We start from the raw sequence: 24,296 nt of genomic DNA on the forward strand, positions 1-24,296 counted from the left end.
AACAAATGTGGTTTCTACTGACACTTGAGATGTATAACCTATGGCATAAGGGGACAACAAGCGGATAAGGCAATCCGTAATTTAGATTAAGACATTGAGCGAGCTAGGACGGACTTAGTCAATATAACTACTTGTTTAGCACTTTTGAAATGTACAGCGACAGAGTTCAAGACATGGGCCGTTCTTATAGTGTACTCCCTGTACACAAAGTCAGAACCTTAGGATAAACAAAGGGGGCATATAAGTAGACAGTGAGAGCTCTTACAATATTTGATGATTACATTTCTCTAAAACAGGCTTTAGGCTACAAGTGCACCACCAAGATAGAACAGTAGGTGAAAATAGACACATTTATTAGGGTGAGGCACATCGAATGCAGTTTAGGTCTTTGCGTGTCAAATAACACTGTGTTAAATAAGAATTTAATTAGACACGTCAAATAGCACTTCTATTATAGAATGTTGTGTGTGCTGAATTTGCACGTGCAAGCCAAGCGCCACCACTACTATCAGTAGCACTGTCAAAGCTGTGCAAAAAGTCTGCAAACAATCACACACCGGCTACGAACGATGTGTTTACAATACCGCATTGGTGAAAATAGACCAAACTATTAGGGTGAGGCACATGGGCTATTAACAGCTTACTACACAACATACACTTAGTATTACTTTCTTAGCTACAGTATACATATCTCCCTTGCATATGCTGTGGAAATTCTTCCACAGGGACACTCGAAGTCAATCTTAAATGAATCATTGTTTATTGTCAGCGTGCTGGAGACGTTCCAACTCAATGCACCATAGTACACATGTCAATCAGGAGCTCTCCCTGGGCAGACCCAGCAGTTGTCTTATATACAGTTATACACAGACAAGTTATATTTGCATAATTAATGAATCATTACCGTTTTGTTTCATTCATGTGACCGACCAATACCTCACAAGGCTTCTTTCTCTCTAAGCTGAGACCTTGAAACTGAGAGTTTGTTCGTTCTCAAAACAAGGTCTGGGCGTACTACCAAACTGCAGCTACTGATAAGAGGAGGATTTGTTCAGTCAACCACTTGCATGAACACAGAAATGAGTTATAAGATAAGAAAAGCACAAACATAAAAATTCCCATTACATCATTTATGCAGCAGCAAATTGTTACAAGACATTTTTGACACTTCAACAGACACTTAACAGGAAGGTGGAGTGGCGTTCCTGTGTGGGCAAATCTTGTCATCACTTTATCAAAGTCTGGGATTCTCTGGATTTATGGTGGGAACTCGGGAAAAAGATCCACACAGCCACTCCACTGAATAGCAGGTTAGTGGTTGCTTTGCAATGCTTGCAGTTAGCCACTGATTCCTTCCAAACCACTCATTGTTGAATTTGCGATATACTACATGTTGTGTAATGTTTTTGGCCGATGAGCACCGATACATTTTATCTATAATTTCTCTTCATTATTTCTCTTCATATGACAAGGATTTTAAAAGGATTTGGCCTGTAGATTGTCGACTTGATTCATGATGATGACTGCTAGCTAAGATTTAGAAAGTATGATGGTGACATGATCAGTCCAATCAAAGCTGCTGTAGATATACTGTGATTTGACTTTTTTTTTTCTATGGCCAATGACCTTGAGCCTTTTTGGATGGGCACTTCTAATGTTCAATGTCTACCCTTACTAAAGACTTAGACTTGTTAGACTTAGACTTGGCCTGTGACGTAGTGTCTCCATGAGTGACAGAACACTGAGCCAATCAAGGTGCAATGCGCCTATTTCCTGCTGTCTTGCCCCACCACCACAGAAAGCACTGAGCTAGGCTGAAACACCTGCATTTTGGAGCTGCCTTACTCAAGAAACAAACATGGTCCTTTTTTTGTTTTGTTATGCAGCTTTATTAACTCGATATACAGTTGAAGTCGGAAGTTTACATACACCTTGCTCTTGTTCTGGGATTGATTTGCACTTTTCGCATCTCATCTCTAGGAGACAGAACGTATGAACCAGACTTGTGGAGGTCTACAATTTTTTTTCGGATGTCTTGGCTGATTTCTTTTGATTTTCCCATGATGTCAAGCGAAGAGGCACGGAGTTTGAAGGTAGGCCTTGAAGTACATCCACAGGTACACCTCCAATTGACTCAAATGAGGTCAGTTAGCCTATCAGAAGTCTCTAAAGCCATGACATCATTTTCTGGATTTTTCCAAGCTGTTTAAAGGCACAGCCAATTTAGCGTATGTCAACTTCTGACCCACTGGAATTGTGATACACTGAAATAATCTGTCTGTAAACAATTGTTGGAAAAATTACTTGTCATGCACAAATTAGCTGTCCTCCTTACCAACTTGCCAAAACTATAGTTTGTTAACAAGAAATTTGTGGAGTGGTTGAAAAATGCGTTTTAATGACTCCAACCTAAGTGTATATAAACTTCTGACTTCAACTGTGTGTGTGTGTATATATATATATTTATTTTTTTTACTTTGTTTGCAAACTGATATGTGACACGTATTAATCCCAAAATAACATGCGAAATAGGCAAGCCCCAATATTTTTTTCATTTTTATTCCTCATCAATTTACACAGAATACCCCATAATATTTTTACATTTTATTTTTTATTTTTTGCAAAAAACGTGGGGCTCGCCACTGGCCAGGTTGGATGGGGAACATCGCTGCACAGCTATTTTCAGGTCTCTCCAGAGATGTTCAAGTCTTGGCTCTGGCTGGGCCACTCAAGGACATTCAGAGACTTGTCCCGAAGCCACTCCTACATTGTCTTGGCTGTGTGCTTAGGGTCATTGTCCTGTTGGAAGGTGAACCTTCGCCCCAGTCTGAGGTCCTGAGCGTTCTGGAGGAGGTTTTCATCAAGGATCTCTCAGTACTATGCTCTGTTTATCTTTCCCTTGATCCTGACTAGTCTCACAGTCCCTGCCTCTGAAAAACATCCCCACCGAATGATGCTGCCGCCATGCTTCACCGTAGGGATGGTGCCAGGTTTCCTCCAGATGTGACGCTTGGCATTCGGGCCAAAAAGTAGAATCTTGGTTTCATCAGACCAGAGAATCTTGTTTCTCATGGTCAGAGTCCTTTATGTGCCTTTTGGCAAACTCCAAGTGAGCTGTCATGTGCCTTTTCCTGAGGAGTGGCTTCCACCTGGACACTCTACCATAAAGGCCTGAGTGCTGCAGAGATGGTTGTCCTTCTGGAAGGTTCTCCCATCTCCACAGAGGACTCTGGAGTGCTGTCAGAGTCACCATCTGGGTCTTGGTCACCTACCTGACAAAGGCTCTTCTCCCCCGATTGCTCAGTTTGGCTGGGCGGCCAGCTCTTTGAAGAGTCTTGGTGTTTCCAAACTAATTCCCTTTAAGATTGGAGGCCATTGTTTTCTTGAGGACCTTCAATGCTGCAGAAATGTTTTAGTACCCTTACCCAGATCTGTGCCTCGACACAACCCTGTCTCGGAGCTCCACGGACAATTCCTTCAACCTCATGGCTTGGTTTTTGCTTTGACATGCAAATAAGGTATTTCTGTTTTTAATTTCGTATAAGTTAGCAAACATTTCTCGACCTGTTTTTGCTTTGTCATTTTGGGGTATTGTGTGTAGCTTGAAAAAATATATATTTTATCAATTTTAGAAAAAGGTTGTAACGTAACACAATTTGGAAAAAATCAAGGTGTCTGAATACTTTCCGAATGCCCTGTACATCAGCAGACCAGAGCATATCGGTACGGCCTGGTCCCAGATCAGTTTGAGCTCTCGTGCAAACTCATTGTCGTTGGCACAAACAGATCTGGGTTAAGGTGAGGGGGATACGAGTCTGAACAAGAATGGTCTATTATTTGTTGTGGTGATTGCGTGCGCAGATGGGTGTTGTCTCTGTGTGTCATGCCTGTCTCACACCATCTCTGTGTTGTCTCGCTCTGTGTGTCAGACCTGTCTCACACGTCGTCTCCCTTGCTGTCAGAGCAGTTGCATCTGGGCCGGGACGAGGCCGCGGGCCCTGCGATCAACGTTGAGTGTAGGGTCTGTGCTGACAAAGCTTCAGGGTTTCACTACGGTGTGCATGCCTGCGAGGGCTGCAAGGTGAGAGAGATTCTGTCAGTCTACCATTGGGTCTTCATCAGAAAACATTGCCTAATGTTCTTAGGTCTTAAATATTGGATGTTTTGATATGGCTGCTAACATCCTCAACCAGACCCTAGCTTGAGTTTAGTTTTTGTCCTGTGCAGCAGCATTCCAGCTATTTCAAGTTAGTTAACCTGAAACTCAAGTTCAATGACCACCTCTGTCTGTATCATGTGGTCCAGGGCTTCTTCCGACGGACTATTCGGTTGAAGCTGGAGTATGAGCGCTGTGAGAGAGCCTGTAAGATCCTGAAGAAAAACCGTAATAAGTGCCAATACTGTCGCTTCCAGAAGTGCCTAGCCCTGGGCATGTCACATGATGGTGAGAGAGGACTGAAACTGGTGGAAGTTTTCAATATGCTTTAAGAGCTGCTTAATGTAACAATTTCATTACCTAGTTACTGGTATTTCAATATTCTCAATACGTCGTTTTTTTCTCAGGCAGATTTACTTACATTTACACAGGCATCATTTGGGTTATATAGATCAACATTGACTGTTTTAAAATAAAAAAATAAAAAATCATACTTTAATGCTATCCGGTCTGTTTCCCCAGCGATCCGGTATGGGCGTATGCCGGAAGCTGAGAAGAAGCTGATGGCTGGCCTGCTAGCTGAGGAGCTGGATGCCCAACACCATGGAGGCTTGGACCTGAAGACCCTGGCTAAACAGGTGTACCAAGCCTACCTGAAGAACCTCATCATGACCAAGAAGAAGGCCCGCAATATCCTCACTGGCAAGACCAGCTGCACATCGGTAAAATCCAATAACAATTTCTTTGTAACGTGCGGAATACAACTGGTGTAGACTTGCTTGCTTACGAGCCCTTCCAAACAATGCAGAGTTTAAAAATAAAATAGTAACACGAGAAATAAAATACACATAAATGGAGCTATATCTAGGGAGTACCAGATCAATGTGCAGAGCTATTTGAGGTAGATATGTACATGAAGGAAGGGTGACGTAACTAGGCATCAGGATAGAGAAGAGTCAAATAAAGAACGAATAGCAGCAGCAGCATATGAGTGTAAAAGTGTGTGTAATGCATGAGTTTGTGTTGTGTCGGTATGCGTGCATATGTAGTGTGTGTGCGTAGGGTCAGTGCGATAGTTGGTGTACCAATTAATTGACAATTTGGCAGCCTAATGGCTTGGGGGTATAAGCTGTCACGGAGCTTGTTGGTCCTAGAGCCGATGCTTCAGTAGCGTTTGCCAGACGGTGGCAGAGTGAACAGTCTATGGCTTGGGTGGCTGGCGTCTTTGGCAATTTCTTTTGCCTTCTTCTGAGACTATATGATATAGAGATCCTGGATGGCAGGAAGTCCGCACCACCCTCTGTAGCACTTTGCAATCAAGGGCGGTGCATTTGCCATACCAAGTAGTGACGCAGCCGGTGAAGATGCTCTCGATGGTGCAGCTGTAGAACTTTTTGAGGATCCAAGGGCTCATTCCAAATCTTTTCAGCCTCTTGAGAGTTAAGAGGAGCACTCTTCACGACTGTTCATGATCCAGTTGCAGAGGGAGGAGTTCAGTCCCAGGGTCCCTAGCTTGATGAGCTTGGAGGGTACTATGGCGTTGAACGCTGAGCTGTAGTTTATGAACAACATTCTCAGTTATTTCAAATCAAATTTCATTGGTCACATACACATTAGCAGATGTTAATGCGAGTGTAGCGAAATGCTTGTGCTTCTCGTTCTGACAGTGCCGTAATATCTAACAAGTAATCTAACAAATTCACAACGACTACCTTATATACACACAAATGTAAAGGGATGAATAAATCAAATGTAAGAAGGGCTATATAAATACATCAGCTGATATCTCAAAGTGCTGGACAGAAACCCAGCCTAAAACCCCAAACAGCAAGTAATGCAGGTGTAGAAGCACGGGTGCTAGGAAAAACTCCCTAGAAAGGCCGAAACCTAGAGAGGAACCAGGCTATGAGGGGCGGCCAGTCCTCTTCTGGCTGTGCTGGGTGGAGATTATAACAGAACATGGCCAAGATGTTCAAATGTTCATAAATGACCAGCATGGTCAAATAATAATAATCACAGTAGTTGTCGAGGGTGCAACAAGTCAGCACCTCGGGAGTAAATGTCAGTTGGCTTTTCATAGCCGATCATTCAGAGTATCTCTACCGCTCCTGCTGTCTCTAGAGAGTTGAAAACAGCAGGTCTGGGACAGGGGGCACGTCCGGTGAACAGGTCATGGTTCCATAGCCGCAGGCAGAACAGTTGAAACTGGAGCAGCAGCATGGCCAGGTGGACTGGGGACAGCAAGGTGTCATCATGCCAGGTAGTCCTGAGGCATGGTCCTAGGGCTCAGGTCCTCCGAGAGAGAGAAAGAAAGAAAGAGAGAATTAGAGAGAGCATACTTAAATTCACACAGGACACCGGATAAGACAGGAGAAATACTCCAGATATAACAGACTGACCCTAGCCCCCCGACACACAAACTACTGCAGCATAAATTCTGGAGGCTGAGACAGGAGGGGTCAGGAGACACTGTGGCACCATCCGATGATACCCCCGGACAGGGCCAAACAGGCAGGATATAACCCCACCCACTGTGCCAAAGCACAGCCCCCACACCACTAGAGGGATATCTTCAACCACCAACTTACCATCCTGAGACAAGGCCGAGTATAGCAAACAAAGATCTCCGCCACGGAGAGAGAATATGTACATGCTGCATAGGCAAGATTTTTTCTTTTTTTTTCACCTTTATTTAACCAGGTAGGCTAGTTGAGACCCAATAGATGGTATAGAGTATATACATATGAGATGAGTAATGTAGGATATGTAGACCTTATTAAATTGCCGTTATTTAAAGTGACTAGTGATACCTTTTTTTATTAAATCCATTTATTAAAGTGGCCATAGATTTGAGTTTGTATGTTGGCAGCAGCCACTCTGTTAGTGATGGCTGTTTAACAGTCTGATGGCCTTGAGATAGAAGCTGTTTTTCAGTCTCTCGGTCCTAGCTTTGATGCACCTCTACTGACATCGCCTTCTGGATGATAGCTGGGTGAACAGGCAATGGCTTGGGTGGTTGTTGTCCTTGATTATCTTTTTGGCCTTCTTGTGACATCGGGTGCTGTAGGTGTCCTGGAGGGCAGGTAGTTTTCTCCCGGTGATGCGTTGTGCAGACCGCACTACCCTTTGAAGAGCCTTGCGGTTGAGGGCGGAGCAGTTGCTATACCAGGCGTGGATACAGCCCGACAGGATGCTCTCGATTGTGCATCTGTAAAAGTTTGAGGGTTTTAGGTGACAAGCCAAATTTCTTAACCCTCCTGAGGGTCTGTGTGGGTGGACCATTTCAGTTTGTCCGTGATGTGTACTCCGAGGGCCCTCACCTCCTCCCTGTAGGCCGTCTCGTTGTTGTTGGTAATCAAGCCTACCACTGTAGTGTCGTCTGCAAACTTGATGATTTGAGTTGGAGGTGTGCATGGCCACTCATGGGTGGACAGGAGAGGGCTGAGAATGCAACCTTGCGGGGCCCCAGTGTTGAGGATCAGCGGGGTGGAGATGTTTCCAACCCTCACCACCTGGAGGTGGCCCGTCAAAGTCCAGGACCCAGTTGCACAGGCCGGGTCGAGACCCAGGGTCTCGAGCTTGGCGGGTACTATGGTGTTAAATGAGCTGTAGTCAATGAACAGCATTCTTACATAGGTATTCCTCTTGTCTAGATGGGCTAGGGCAGTGTGATGGCAATTGCGTCGTCTGTGGACCTATTGGGGCGGTAAGCAAATTGGTGTGGGTCTAAGGTATCAGGTAGGGTGGAGGTGATATGATCCTTGACTAGTCTCTCAAAGCACTTCATGATGACAGAAGTGTGTGCTATGGGGCGATAGTCATTTAGTTCAGTTACCTTAGATTTCTTGGGAACAGGAGAAATGGTGGCCATCTTGAAGCATGTGGGGACAACAGACTGGGATAGGGATTGGTTGAATATGTCCGTAAACACACCAGCCAGGTGGTCTGCGCATGCTCTGAGGACGCGGCTAGGGATGCCGTCTGGGCCGGCAGCCTTGCGAGGGTTAACACGTTTAAATGTTTTGCTCACGTTGGCCATGGTGAAGGAGAGTCCACAGGCTTTGGTAGCGGGCTGTGTCAGTGGCACTGTATTGTCCTCAAAGCGAGCAAAGAAGTTGTTTAATTTGTCTGGGAGCAAGACTTTGATGTCTGTGACAGGGCTGATTTTCTTTCTGTAATCCGTGATTGACTGTAGACCCTGCCACGTGTCTCGTGTTTTGAGCCGTTGAATTGCGACTCTACTTTGTCTCAATACTGACGCTTTGCTTGTTTGATTGCCTTCTGGAGGGAATAGCTACACTGTTTGTATTCGGTCATGTTTCCAGTCGCCTTGCCATGATTTGAAAGCGGTGGTTTGTGCTTTCAGCTTTGTGCGAATGCTGCCATCAATCCACAGTTTCTGGTTAGGGAAGGTTTTAATAGTCACAGTGGGTACAACATCACCGATGCACTCGCTAATTAACTCGCTCACGTAGTCAGCGTATACGTCAATGTTGTTGTCTGACGCTACCCGGAACATATCCATGTGATCGAAGCAATCTTAAAGCGTGGATTCTGATTGGTCAGACCATCGTTGGATAGACCTGAGCATGGGCGTTTCCTGTTTTAGTTTCTGTCTATAGGCTGGGAGCAACAAAATGGAGTCATGGTCAGATTTGCCGAAGGGAGGGCGGGGGAGGGCTTTGTATACATTGCGGAAGTTAGAGTAGCAATGGTCCAGAATGCTACCAGCTCGTGTCGCGCATACGATATGCTGATAGAATTTAGGAAGCCTTGTTCTCAGATTAGCTTTGTTAAAATTCCCAGATACAATAAATGCAGCCTCAGGATGTATGGTTTCCAGTTTACACAGTGAAGTGAGTCCAGTGAAGTTCTTTCAGGGCTGTCGAGGTATCTGCTTGGGGGGCAATATACACGGCTGTGACTGTAATTTAAGAGAATTCTCTTGGTAGATAATGCGGTCTGCATTTAATTGTGAGGAATTCTAGGTCAGGTGATCAAAAGGACTTGAGTTCCTGTATGTTGCTATGATTACACCATGAGTCATTAATCATAAGGCATCACTCGCCCTTCTTCTTACCAGAGAGATGTTTGTTTCTGTCGGTGCGATGCGGGAAGAAACCGGGTGGCTGTACCGACTCTGACAACATATCCAGAGTGAGCCATGTTTCTGTGAAACAGAGAATGTTACAATCTCTGATGTCTCTCTGGAATGCAACCCTTGCCCTAATTTCATCCACCTTGTTGTCTAGAGATTGGACATTGGCGAGTAATATGCTTGGAAGCGGCGGATGGTGTGCTCGCCTTCTAAGTCTGACCAGTAGGCCGCTCCACCTGCCTCTCCTCCGGTGACCGCGTTGTTTTGGGTCGGCCTCTGGGATAAGATCACGTGTCGGGGTAGAGGTCCGAACAAAGGATCCACTTCGGGAAAGTCGTATTCCTGGTCGTAATGTTCTTAAATTGACGTAGCTTTTATACCCAATAGTTATTCTCGGGTGTATGTAATAACACTTAAGATTTTCTGGGCTAGCAATGTAAGAAAGAAATAATACATTAAAAAAAACAAATTACTGCATAGTTTCCTATGCACCTGTTGCCCAGGTGTGAGAGGGCAGTGTGAAGTGCAATTGCGTCATCTGTGGATCTGCTGGGGGGGTATGCGAATTGGTCTGGGAGGATGGTGTTGATGTGTGTCATGACCAGCCTTTCAAAGCACTTCATAATTAAAGATGAGTGCTACAGGGCGATAACCTGCCTAAATGACTATCTTAAATCTCTTGGCAACAGGGACAATGGTGGTCAGCTTGAAACATGTTGGGATTACAGACTGGGACAAGGAGATATTTATAATATGTCAATGGGTATTGGGTATGCCTCCGGTTAGGCGTTAGAACACACTGAGCTTTCATGAGGAGGAAGACTTTTCTGGTTGCACGTCGGTACAAGCAGAACCAGTGATGTAGAGTGCCTTCAGAAAGTATTCACACCTCCATGACTTATTCCACATTTTGTTTTTCTCACCCATCTACACACAATTTCCCCATAAAGACAAAGTGAGAACATGTTTTTAGACATTTTTGTCATTTATTGAACATTTAAATACATACATCTAATTTACATAAGTATTCACACCCCTGGGTCAATACTTTGTAGAAGCTCCTTTTGGCAGTGATTACAGCTTTGAGACATCTTCGGTATGTATGTATCAGCTTTGCAAATCTGGATTTGGGGATTTTCTTCCCTGCAGAATTTCTAAATCTCATTTAAATTGGATGGGGGGCGGCGGTCAACAGCATTCTTCAAGTTTTTCGACATATTTTCAATGGGATTCAAGTCGGCTTTGGCTGGGCCACTCATGGACTTTCACATTCTTGTTCTGAAGCCATTCCAGCTTTGATTTGGCTTTATGCTTGGGGTCATTGTCCTGTTGGAAGTAAGTCTTTGCCCTAGTCTAAGGTCGTGTGCACTCTGAAGCAGGTTCTCATCAAGGATTTGGCTCCATTCATTGTTCCTTCTATCCTTTCCAGTCTCCCTGCCGCTGACAAGCATCCCCATAGCATGATGCTGCCACCACCATGGGGATGCTGTTAGGGTTCTGGTTTTCTCCAGACATAACTCCTTGGCCTGAATGCAAAGCACTAAGTTCTTGTGTCATTAGACCACAGTATCTTTTGCCTTATGCTCTGAGTCTTTCACATGCGTTTTTGCAAATTCCAGGTGTGATGTGCCTTTTTTTCAGTAGTGGCTTCTGTCTGGCCGCTCTCCCATAAAGCCCAGATTGGTTAAGTGCTGTAGAGACTGTTGTCCTTCTGGCAGGTTCACCCATCTTAGAGTGGTCATTGGGTTCTTGGTCACCTCCCTGACCAAGGTTCTTCCTCGTTTGGTCGGCCGGCCAGCTCTAGGCAGTCGGATAAGTTCCATATTTTTTTCCCCCAATGATGGAGACCACTGTGCTCTTGGAAACTTTCAACACTCTAGAAATGGTTTTATACTCTTCCCCAGATATGCCTCATCACAATTATCTCAGAGATCTACGGACAGTTCCTTAGGGCAGAAACTATAACCAGTTTTATGGCAGACTACAACCTATTGGTGTTATTCAGCCATCTACTGTAGGAGTAGTGAACGAAAATAAAAAATATACATCTGTCATTCATTGTCAACTGTTGGACCTTATATAGACAGGTGTGATTATTTCTAATTCATGTCCAAACAATTGAATTGGCCACAGGTGGACTCCAATCAAGTTGTAGTGACATCTCAAGGATGATTTTTGAAAATAGGAGCTTAATTTTGAGTCTCAAGGAAAAATGTTTGAATACTTATGTAAATATGGTATTTGTAATACATTTGTAGTGACTGGGTGTATTGAAAGACCATCCAAAGTGTAATAACTTCACCATGCTCAAAGGGATATTCAATGTCTTTTTTTTAACTTTTACCCATCTACTGATAGGTGCTCTTTGAAAGGCATTGGAAAACCTCCCTGGTCTATGGTGGAAGCTGTGTTTGAAATTCACTGCTCAACTGCGGGACCTTACAATTATCTGTATGTGTGGGGTACAGAGATGAGGTAGTCATTCAAAAATCATGTTAAACACTATTATTGCACACAATGAGTCTATACAATTTACAGTATGACTTGTTAAGCACATTTTTACTTGTGAACTTTATTTAGGCTTGCCATAACAAAGGGGTTGAATATTTATTGACTTAAGACATTTCAGCTGTTCATTTTTAATTAATTTGTACATTTTTAGAAAAAACATAATTCCACTTTGTCATTATGGGGTATTGTGTGTAGGCCAGTGACAACATCTCAATGTAATCCATTTTAAAATCAGACTGTAACACAACAAAATGTGGCACTGTATATGTTTATGGTCACAACTCACAACAACCTCTCTGAGTTTTAATGAGGGGGAAGGCTTTTATGGTTGCACCAATCTAGATGAATGTTACTAGTAACCTCATGGAAAGGTTTAGTGGCAGATTTGTAAAACATTTTTTAAAGGGTATTTGTAGAGCAGTCTGCCTCATCAATCTGTTTTTCATAATGATTTTAACTTGACATGAACACTTACTGTACCTATAGATGTTTTTGTTTATCCTGAGACCTAATAAGAGCAAGCTGAAGTTATTTAATTTATTTGTTACTTTTTTTAAATAAGAGGTGGAAGAACATTTAAAGATGATTGCTTTCTCTCTGTCCCCTCAGACATTTGTGATCCATGATGTGGACACCCTGTGGCAGGCAGAGCGTGGTCTAGTGTGGAACCAGTTAGTCCCGGGCGCGCCCCTCACGAAGGAGATCGGGGTACACGTGTTCTTCCGCTGTCAGTGCACAACGGTGGAGACTGTACGGGAGCTCACGGAGTTTGCCAAGAGAATCCCAGGGTTTGTGGATCTCTTCCTTAACGACCAGGTACGGCACGGAGATAGAGATATAGATAGGGCGGCAGGTAGCCTAGTGTTTAGAGCGTTGGCCTAGTAACCGAAAGGTTGCAAGATCGAATCCCCGAGCTGACAAGGTAAAAATGTCGTTCTGCCTCTGAACAAGGCAGTTAACCCACTGTTCCTAGGACGTCATTGAAAATAAGAATTTGTTCTTAAATAAAAGGTTAAAACATTTTATTTATTTATTTATTCATTTATATATATATATATATACATACATACATACATACATATATACACACACATACATACATACATACATATATACACACACATACATACATACATACATACATATATACACACACATACATACATACATATAGTACCAGTCAAAAGTTTGGATACACCTACTCATTCCATGATTTTTATTTTTAGTCTTTTCTACATTGTAGAATAATAGTGACGATATCACAACTATGAAATAACACATGGAATCATGTACTAACCAAAAAAGTGTTAACGTCAAAATATATTTGAGATTCTTCAAAGTAGCCACCCTTTGCCTTGATGACAGCTTTGCACAGCATTCTTTCAACCAGCTTCATGAGGTAGTCACCTGGAATGCATTTCAATTAACAGGTGTACCTTGTTTAAAAGTTAATTTGTGGAATTTCTTTCCTTAATGCGTTTGAGCCAATCAGTTGTGTTGTGACAAGGTAGGGGTGGTATACAGAAGATAGGGCTATTTGGTAAAAGACCAAGTCCATATTATGGCTAGAACAGCTCAAATAAGCAAAGACAAATTACAGTCCGTCATTACTTTAAGACATAAAAATCAGTCAATGCGGAACATTTCTTAAAGTGCAGTTGTAAAAACCATCAAGCGCTATGTTGAAACTGGCTATCAATTAAACCCAGAGTTACCTCTGCTGCAGAGAATAAGTTCATTAGAGTTACCAGCCTCAGAAATTGTAGCCCAAATAAATGCTTCACAGAGTTCAAGTAACAAACATCTTAAAATCAACTGTTCAGAGGAGACTGTGTGAATCAGGCCTTCATGGTCAAATTGCTACAAAGAACCAAACCATTACTATAGGACACCATTAAGAAGAGACTTGTTTGGGACAAACACGAGCAATGGATATTAGTGGAAATCTGTCCTTTGGTCTGATGAGTCCAAATTTGAGAATTTTTGTTCCATCCGCCTTGTCTTTGTGAGACGCCGAGTAGGTGAACGGATGATCTCTGCATGTGTGGTTCCCACCGTGAAGCATGGAGGTGGCGTGGTGGTGCTTTGCTGGTGACACTGTCAGTGATTTATTTAGAATTCAAGGCACACTTAACCAGCATGGCTACCACAACATTCTGCAGCGATACGCCATCCCATCTGTTTGCGCTTAGTGGGACTATCATCTTGTTTTTCAACAGGACAATTTGACCAAGAAGGAGTGTGATGGAGTGCTGCATCAGATGACCTGTCCTCCACAATCACTAGAACTCAACCCAATTGAGATGGTTTGGGATGAGTTGGACCGCAGAGTGAAGGAAAAGCAGCCAACAAGTGCTCAGCATATGTGGGAACTCCGTCAAGACTGGAAAAGCATTCCAGGGGAAGCTGGTTGAGAGAATGCCAAGAGTGTGCAAAGGGTGGCTACTTTGAAGAATCTCAAATATAATTTATAGTTATACTACATGATTCCATGTGTTATTTTATAGTTTTGATGTCTTCACTATTATTCTGCAATGTAGAAAATAGTAATACAAAAATAAATATTACAGGAGAAGGTGTCCAAACTTTTGACTGGTACTGTATATCTTTCTATGGTGTGGCATGAGCTGTGTTCAAATACCCATACTACATACTTAATGAGTGTATATACTACATACCATATACTATTAGTTAATTCTAGTATACTGTAAACGAAGGGCATCGTTTCAGTTGAGCGTACTAGAGCTTCGCCTGCGTACAGTTGATGCTGTTGCTATGCAACCTCTTGTTAGCGTAACAAATGACTAGCAAAACAAATTACCATTTTCGGGTGTGTTTGTAAATTCAATCTGGAGTGCAAGACTGTGCTCTGGTTGTTCGTCCAGACCGTTGTCAGATTGTCCCTTTGTGAATTCAGAGCGTTTTGCACGCTGGATTCTCTGGCCGAGGAGTAGGGTTGATCCGAGCGTTCAGCGTTAGCCAGTTAGCTTGGGTGCTTGACTAACGTTGGCTAGCTACTTCCAGACACAAATGAGAGAACACCTCACTCTGACCATTTTACTCGCCCTAGCAGAGCTGGTTAGGCTGTTTTCATGTTATCCTGAGCATTGGTGACTGTGCTGCTGGCAACAATTTAATTACACTTATTTTTGCCAACGTTTACTGACTCCGGCCATATTCAACGGGTGTTGAGCTTTCGTAAATTCATGACTTATTCTGCGCGAGACTGCTCTGAAATCGGAGTAGATGGCCATTGAATCGTACAACTATACCACATAGCTAAGAATGATGTAAATAATCAAGTCAATAAATGTTGGGTGGTTAGTTAATGTACTGCCTGGCCAGGTTTGATGTATTAGTAGCCAACTAACATTAGCTAACATACCGGTACATACTGTTGTAATGCTATGCGGTTTGTAAGGATAGCATAGCTAACAAATTGTCAGCCAACATAACGTGTAACTTAATTGAAAAGGCATTACTTTATTACATTTTCTTAACATTTGTCATTAGTTAAAGCAATTAATTTTATATCCGCTCTCGTCGGACTTCGGGTTCATATTTTCCGCCATTTAGTTAAAATCTGAGAAGTTACGAAGCCACGTGCATTTTCTGAAGAATTGCATTATGGGCCCTAAAAGCACGGAAATAGTAGCTGTGTTCGAATACTCATACCACAAATAGATGAAAACAGAGTAGAACATCTTTGCTCATACTAACCATACTATTTGATGTAAATTGAGTATATATGTAACTGATGTGAAATGGCTAGTTAGTTAGCGGTGGTGCGCGCTAATAGCGTTTCAATCGGGTGACGTCACTCACTCTGAGACCAGAAGTAGTTGTTCCCCTTGCTCTGCAAGGGCCATGGCTTTTGTGGCGCGATGGGTAACGATGCTTCGAGGGTGACTGTTGTCTGTGTGCAGAGGGTCCCTGGTTCAAGCCCAGGTTGGGGCGAGGAGAGGGACGGAAGCTATACTGTTACATATAGTATGCTTATTGGTCATAGTATGGATACAGTTAGTATGTCAAAAGTTCCCGGATGTTGTACTACATTCGCCAAATATACAAGCAGTGGACACTGCTTGTATATTTGCTTAACACTGCTTGTATATCTGTGGCTTTTAGGGCCCTTAATGCAGTTCTTCAGACAATGGGCGTGGCTTCACAACGTGTTCAGATTTGAAGAAAATGGCGTAAAATATTCAGCTGAAGTCCGAGAGCGGATACAAATTAATTTATTGAACTAATTATGACAGATGTTAAGCAATGTAATGACTTTTCAAATAAGTTACACTTCGTTTGCTGACAATTTGTTAGTTACGCCATCCTTACGAACCGCATATCATTACAACAGTATGTACCAGTATGTTAGCTAGCTGCCTAATGTTAGTTGGCTACTAATACATCAAACTTGCCAGTATATTAACTATATGCTATCAAACTACCCAACGTTTATTGATTTGATTATTCTCGTCATTCTTAGCTTAGCTAAATGGTATAGTTGTTGTGCGTTCTCAATGGACATTGTAATTTGGGTGATTTCGTAAATTTGCTCTGGCTATCTAACGTTACTCCAATTTCAGAGCTCTCTCGGCTGAGTGTGCCAGAGAGCAGAATAACTTGCATTTACGAACGTTCAACATCAGTTGAATATGGCCGGTGTCAGTAAACGTCGGCAAAAAGCGCAAATAAATTGTTGCCAGCAGCACAGTTAGTCAACAATGCTCTGGATAACATGAAAACAGCCTAACCAGCTCTGCTAGGGAGAGTAAAATGGTCAGAGTGAGTTGTTCTCTCATTGTGTCTGGAAGTAGCTAGCAAGCTAGCCTACTTTAGCCAGTTAGCTTGATTGCTTGACTGCCGTTTTGAGGTCAGAACGCTTGGATCAACCCTACTCCTGAGCCAGAGCGTCCAGTGTACGCTCTGAATTTACGAACTGACAATCTGACAACGCTCTGAATTTACGAACACCCAGAGCACACACTGCGCGCTCTCTGGCACTCTAGATTGAATTTACAAACGCACCCAAAGTCGTAAGATGTCTAGCTCGCTTGTTATGCTAATAAGCTAGCAAGAGGTTGCCTTACAACAGCATCAACTTCCGGTACAGAGGCGAAGCGCTAGTACTCTCAACGGAAACAATACAGTTCGTTTGCAGTATTATAAAATGAACTAGTAGTATATCAGTATGGGTATTCAAACACAGCTAGTGTCCACTGCATGTATACTTTGTATTTTGTTGAATTTAGTATGTCATCTGGGGACCTTTGGCATACTATGACTAATAAGCATACTATGTACTAAACTCACGTCACATAGTATGGTTAGTATGAGTATTTTAACACAGCTATGGTCTTCTTCAGTCACCAGAGGGTTAGAGCTTGCAAGAAAGGCATTTCACTGTATTTGTTTGTGCATGTGAAATTACAAACTTGAAACTGGGAACTGAGCTTACTATACCAACCCCCAGTTAAAAAATATTAATAGGGCTTATGTGATTTAGATGCACTATTGTAAAGTGGTTGTTCCACTGGATATCATAAGGTGAATGCACCAATTTGTAAGTCGCTCTGGATAAGAGCGTCTGCTAAATGACTTAAATGTAAATGTAAATTTCCTCCCTGCCAAACATCCTCGTAAAACTGACTATCCTACCGGTCCTCGACTTCGGCGATGTCATTTACAAAATAGCCTCCAACACCATACTCAGCAATCTGGATGCAGTCCATCAGTGTCATCTGTTTTGTCACCAAAGCCCCATATACTACCCACCACTGCGACCTGTACGCTCTCGTTGGCTGGCCCTCGCTTCATACTCGTCGCCAAACCCACTGGCTCCAGGTCATCTATAAGTCTTGGCTAGGTAAAGCTCCTCCTTATCTCAGCTCATTGGTCACCATAGCAGCACTCACCGGTAGCACGCGCTCCAGCAGGTATATCTCACTGGTCATCCCCAAAGCCAACACCTCCTTTGGCCGCATTTCCTTCCAGTTCTCTGCTGCCAATGACTGGAACAAATTGCAAAATTTGCTGAAGTTGGAGACTTATATCTCCCTCACCAACTTTAAGCATCAGCTATCTGAGCAGCTAATCGATCGCTGCAGCTGTACATAGCCCATCTGTAAATAGCCCATCCAACGACCTACCTCATCCCCATCTTGTTTTTATTTACCTTTTTGCTCTTTTGCACACCAGTATTTCTACTTGCACATCATCATCTGCACATCTCACTCCAGTGTTAGCAAAATTATAATTACTTTGCTACTATGGCCTATTTATTGCCTTACCTCCTTACGCCATTTGCACACACTGTATATAGACTTTTTTTTCTATTGTGTTATTGACTGTACGTTTAACTCTGTTGTTTGTGTTGCTTTGCATTCTTGGCCAGGTCGCAGTTGTAAATGATAACTTTTTCTCAACTGGCCTAACAGGTGATTTTTATTTTATTTTATTTTTTTAATAGCTAGCTCCAACTAAAAAAAGCACACAATTGCTTTGGCACATACTGTATGATTTGAAAAACCCTCATATATGGATTGACAGTTTGCTTACGTGTTTGCCCATCTTCTTCAGATGAAGGGAGAGAAAATGCTCAAATAATTTTAAAATGTTTTGCTCGTCTGCCTCAGGTAACACTGCTGAAGTATGGCGTCCACGAGGCCATCTTCGCCATGCTGCCCTCCCTCATGAACAAAGATGGCCTCCTTGTGGCCAACGGGAAGGGTTTTGTGACCCGGGAGTTCCTGAGGAGCCTACGTAAACCCTTCAGTGAGATCATGGAGCCCAAGTTTGAGTTTGCTGTGAAGTTCAATTCTCTGGAGCTGGATGACAGTGACCTGGCTCTGTTCGTGGCCGCTATCATCCTGTGTGGAGGTATGGTTTACTTCTGTAGGAGTAGTAACTCTGGAACTAGTACTGTTCTGCCCTGATAACCCTGACCTTAATGTTGTTCGTGGCCGCTGTCATCCTGTGTGGAGTAGAGGGGAGCTCTTTCTCAATTCATCTTTCCCTAGATTCCTGATATTCTCTCTCCTCGCCTCCTCAAAACAGATTGGAGAGAAAGGTCAGAGGGGAGGGAACTTGAACTTTTTCTTCCAATATGGTTGAGAAGATATGATGCGAGGAATAGCGGAAAGGTTGTGCTGTTAGTTGGTAACTTTCACGTCTGTGGTCTACCCATCTAACTATTCTCTATCCATCTGCAGACCGTCCAGGGCTGATGAACGTGAAGCAGGTTGAACAGAGTCAGGACTGTATTCTCCAGGCCTTGGACCTGCACCTTCAGGCAAACCACCAGGACTCCCTCTATGTCTTCCCCAAGCTGCTGAACAAGATGGCCGACCTCAGACAGCTGGTCACAGAGAACGCCTTGCTGGTGCAGAAGATCAAGAAGACCGAATCTGAGATCTCTCTGCACCCACTACTACAGGAGATCTATAAGGACATGTACTGACTGGACCGGACTAAATCTGTACTGACTGGAATAAAACGGACTGGACTGGATTGAAACAGATCAGACATGTACTGACTGGAATAAACAGGACTAGCACTTGCTGCACCTGTTATGGCAGGAGAACTACAAGGACATGTACTGGTCACCTCAAAAGTAGTGCACTATATAGGAAATAGGGGGCCATTTCGGACGCACGATGAGTCTGAGCCCTCACTGCACCCTTTACTACAGCAGATCTATAAATGTATGTACTGACTGGATTAGATAGGACCTGGACTAAACCAGATTAAACTGGACCAGACCGGATCTCACTGCCCCCACTAGTACTTCTTCATAACCGCAGACTGTTCAATTTAATACAACTTTATTCAACACTAGGGCAAATACTGACTGTTGTTCATAGCAATACATGACATTATAGTGTGTGTGTATTTACAGTGCATTTGGAAAGTATTCAGACCCCTTCCACATTTTATGTTACAGCCTTATTCTAAAATGGATTAAAGTCTTTTTTTGTCATCAATCTACACACAGTACCCCAATAATGACAAAGTGAAAATGTATTTTTTTTAACATTTTTGCCAATTGATTAAAAGTAATTTTTATTTAAAAAATTTTAACTTAAGTATTCAGACCCTTTGCTATGAGACTCGAAATTGAGCTCAGGTGCATCCTGTTTCCATTGATCATCCTTGAGATGTTTCTACAACTTGATTGGAGTCCACCTGTGGTAAATTCAATTGATTGGACATGATTTGGAAAGGCACACAGCTGTCTATATAAGCTCCCACAGTTGACAGTGCATGTCAGAGCAAAAACCAAGCCATGAGTTCAAAGGAATTGTCCGTAGAGCTCTGAGACATTGTGTGGAGGCACAGATTCGGGGGAAGGGTACCAACAAAAATGTCTGCAGCATTGACGGTCCCCAAGAACACCGTGGCCTCCATCGTTCTTAAATTAAGAACGATGGAGGCTGCTGTGTTCCTGGGGACGTTCAATGTTTGGAACCACCAAGACTCTTCCTAGAGCTGGCCACCCAGCAAAACTGAGCAATCGGTGGAGAAGGGCCTTGGTCAGGGAAGTGACCAAGAACCCGATGGTTACTCTGACAGCGCTCCAGAGTTCCTCCAAGGAAATGGGAGAACCTTCGACAAGGACAACCATCTCTGCAGCACTCCACCAATCAGGCCTTTATGGTAGAGTGGCCAGACGGAAGCCACTCCTCAGTAAAAGGCACATGACAGCCCGGTTGGAGTTGCCAAAAGGCACCTAAAGGACTCTGACCATGAGAAACAAGATTCTCTGGTCTGATGAAACCAAGATTGAACTCTTTGGCCTGAATACCAAGCGTCACTTCTGAAGGAAACCTGGCACCATCCCAACAGTGAGGCGTGGTGGTGGCAGCGTCATGCTGTGGGGATGTTTTTCAGGGACTGGGAGACTAGTTAGGATTGAGGGTAAGATGAACGGAGCAAAGTACAGAGAGATCTTTGGTGAACCTGCTCCAGAGAGCTCAGGACAACGACCCTAAGCACACAGCCACAGCCAAGACAATGCAGGAGTGGCTTCCGGACAAGTCTCTGAATGTCCTGGAGTGGCTCAGTCGGAGCCCAGACTTGAACCCGATCTAACATCTCTGGAGAGACCTGAAAATAGTTGTCAGCGACGCTCCCCATTCAACCTGACAGTGCTTGAGAGGATCTGCAGAGAAGAATAGGAAAAACTCCACAAATGCAGGTGTGTAACGCTTGTAGAGTCATACCCAAGAAGACTTGAGGCTGTAATCGCTGCCAAAGGTGCTTCGACAAATTACTGAGTAAAGGGTCTGAATACTTATGTAAATGTGATATTTCCATTACATTTTGAATACATTTGCAAAAGATTTCGAAAAACCTGTTTTTGCTTTGTCATGGGGTATCCATTTTAGAATAAGGCTGTAACATCAAAATGTGGAAAAGGTCGTGGTTAATGGCTGGCTAGATAGACGCGGTTAATGGCTGGCTAGATAGACGCGGTTAATGGCTGGCTGGCTTGCTAGTGGTTAATGGATAGATGGTTAGATAGACATGGTACTGTAGGGATTCCACTAAATTAGTGCCTTGTGTCCCTTTTGATATTTTCAGTAGAAATTGTGCACCAATATTTAATATTAAAAGCCTGTCATATTATATGAAGTGCCCTTTTTAATATAGACCTTTTTTTTATATATATATATGAATAAAGGATTGCCATTGTGCTAATATTGAGAATTTTAACATGTCCCTCCGTCAACCCTGTTACTTCCAGTAAGATTTTAACCAACTTAATCCAAAAATGTCTCCAAGTTTCACCATCACCATCGTTGCTTTGACAAAGCCATTTCTGAAGATTATTTAATGTGATTTGTTTAAGTCTGTTCCTCCATTTTAAGGCCTTCCCTGTAGCTCAGTTGGTAGAGCATGGTGTTTGCAACACCAGGGTTGTGGGTTCGATTCCCACGGGGGGCCAGCACAGAATTATTATTTATTTTTTTTATTAAAAAATTTAAAAAAAAAAAAAAAAAAAATGTATGAGTTGTATGAAATGTATGCATTCACTACTGTAAGTCGCTCTGGATAAGAGCGTCTGCTAAATGACTAAAATGTTTAAAAAAATGTAAATGTAAGGCCAACCCTGTTACGTGAACTGAACTCAAATTTTAAAATTATTTTTTCAGAAAGAAACATTTAATCGCCAAATCCTACAGTTCCAGCAGGTGAGCTGGTTCTACTGTTTGTGGTGTTTTGTGGTGGAAAACTGAGCGGGAGGAGCATAACACGTCAATCCTGTTACCCAAAGATGGACAGGCTAGACATGTTTTAACAATTTCATTTTTTGTGTGACGCTTTTATTCAATTTCCACTCCGTTGCTCACAACAAGCTTCCATTTCCTGTCACAAAGGGATTTATGGCTGATTTTAAGAAGAAATAGACAAACCCTGGTACTTTTATTTGGTACTTAATAGGCACTTACCCTGGACTTTTTTTATTTAACCTTTTGGGAAAACATGTTTTTCTTTTCAAAAAATGTATGAAGATGATCATGTGCTCTTTATAACAATGTTAAACAACAACAACAAAATCTGATGTTATTTTTGACCAAGTTACACTTCTCCAAAGGCACTGAATTTGGTGGAATGACCCAGTAACACTAAGGGAGATAGGAGAACATTCATATAGAGCTTGTCCTCCAAAGTAATGTTGTGAATGGGTACTACTGCCCCAAATCAAATTCTGGTTTCACTTCATATTAGGAGTAAAATGGAGAACATGAGTGTATTAGCAGGTTTGCTATTAAGGAAATGACTTATGTTTAAAATATTTTTACGTTCTAAAGCGAGTAGATGGAAGTTGCTTAACAACAAATGGTTTGGGTCAAAAGGAAAACGGATGTTGATTTTAATATGGATAGTGTTCATTTAAAAAACAAGTTATTTCTCTTTAACACATGAGCCTATAGTCTACACTTCCTTGGTTATACTGTATTCAGCTGAATACTGTTGATTTTCACTTTTTATCTCCTACTTCTATCTCAGAATCGTTTCACACACTACCTTGGATCTATTGGTACTGCTAGCAGTAGAGCTACCTAATAGTAGTTCATTTTGTGCAATATTTTACTATTCTACCCTATTGTCAATGTTGAGCAGAATCGGTTGTATCTGCTTGTCTGTTACTCATATCATGTAAGCTGTTAATTTGACTCCTTGAGGTGTCTTATAAGCACCCATTTTGTGCTTGTTTTTAAGGGAATGTAATTGTAGTTCGGGAATGAACAAGATAGTGAATTTAATTGTTCACAAGAATAATGGTGGTATTTTTGTTACATTGTACAGATGTGTGCTATCCAGTGTACCTATGTGAGGTGTTGTATTAAGATGTATAGATTATTATGACCACTAATAACACATATTTGTTTAGGCTCTCACCATAGAAGTAGAATGAATAGCACAGGCGCCTAACCCTGGCAAATTGACTGGTAAACTCATGGTACACTCGCAATGACTGCCCGGTATTGTGATGCAATCATTTCCATGGTATTTTGGAATGTTCTATTACTGATGCTGGATTGCCATGCTAATCTAGAATGTTCTATTACTGATGCTGGATTGCCATGGTAATGTAGAATGTTCATTCAGATGATATGGTAAAGAGGTCAGTGGAACTCAACCAAAACAATGGAAATGCTTTGCAAACGCATGAGGGAAAGACCCCAAAACACCTCATGGCCTCCCCAGCAAAATGAGCCTACATTTAGGCTTTTGTTTATATGTGTATTTCACACTATGTTGAGGAATAAAATCTGAGTATAAGGCTTGTATGGATGTCAACCTCAATACATGTTCATGTTATCGTCTCCAACTGCATTACAGTTAAACGACTGACTAGCAGCACCAATTTCTCTATGCTAGCTATGCTACCAGTTTATACAAACAGGAGTTATCATTCAGCTGTCACAATTTCATTTGAACAAGTATTGGTCACAAAAAAAATTGATTTGAAGAAGTGAACCTGAAAATGGACTTTCTTCTAAAATAGCCAAATGTATCCAAATCGGACTTTATTAACCACATTGTGGGCATGTTACAATACATCAATCATTGTTATATCAGTTTTGTTGAATGTGCGCTAATCTGCCGTACTTCGATCTCCCAAGGTCTGTGTTCCATTGACCTCTTTACCACATGTGGTTCATGCAATGGAATGTATTATTATTTTTTGTAATGTCAGTTGACTCAACAAGTAACAGTGCAGATTGACAGGTACACTTCCTACTGTTACTTCCTGGCATGAGTTCACTCAAAATGGCTGCCAGTCCACCTATTATGCCATCATTGACTTGAATGGAGATGCCCTTTCTGTTCTCTCACCTTTTCAGTGATCATTGGTTATGGACAGGTACCATTGTGAAATGTGACTACCCAAACATGTATTGCCATTTATATTTTGTAAAAATACTGATGGTGAAATCATATTTTCAAGATGAGTTCACTTTGAGAAGTGTGACTATTTCTACTTTAGATGAATGGAGAAACAGCGAAGGATCAGTCCTT

The 24,296-nt window shown here is 42.4% G+C and overlaps 1 protein-coding gene across 3 annotated transcripts in view; it reads left to right on the forward strand.

Annotated features, from left to right (window-relative positions):
• Nucleotides 1-24,296, forward strand: part of pparb2b (peroxisome proliferator-activated receptor beta2B) — a 28,209-nt gene that overhangs the window by 3,586 nt on the left and 327 nt on the right. For 2 of the 3 annotated variants that reach the window (XM_045695160.2, XM_014147249.3), the window contains 6 exons: nucleotides 3,930-4,081; nucleotides 4,306-4,444; nucleotides 4,679-4,878; nucleotides 12,375-12,581; nucleotides 18,401-18,644; nucleotides 18,977-24,296. The exon at nucleotides 18,977-24,296 is cut by the window's right edge and continues 327 nt beyond it. In XM_045695160.2, coding sequence (XP_045551116.1) covers nucleotides 3,930-4,081; nucleotides 4,306-4,444; nucleotides 4,679-4,878; nucleotides 12,375-12,581; nucleotides 18,401-18,644; nucleotides 18,977-19,224 — 1,190 coding nt within the window. In that variant the 3' untranslated portion in view covers nucleotides 19,225-24,296. 3 annotated transcript variants of the gene reach the window in all.

The sequence above is a fragment of the Salmo salar genome, chromosome 15 (assembly GCF_965601325.2).
Source record: "Salmo salar chromosome 15, fSalSal1, whole genome shotgun sequence".
NCBI classification, from domain to species: Eukaryota; Metazoa; Chordata; class Actinopteri; order Salmoniformes; family Salmonidae; genus Salmo; species Salmo salar.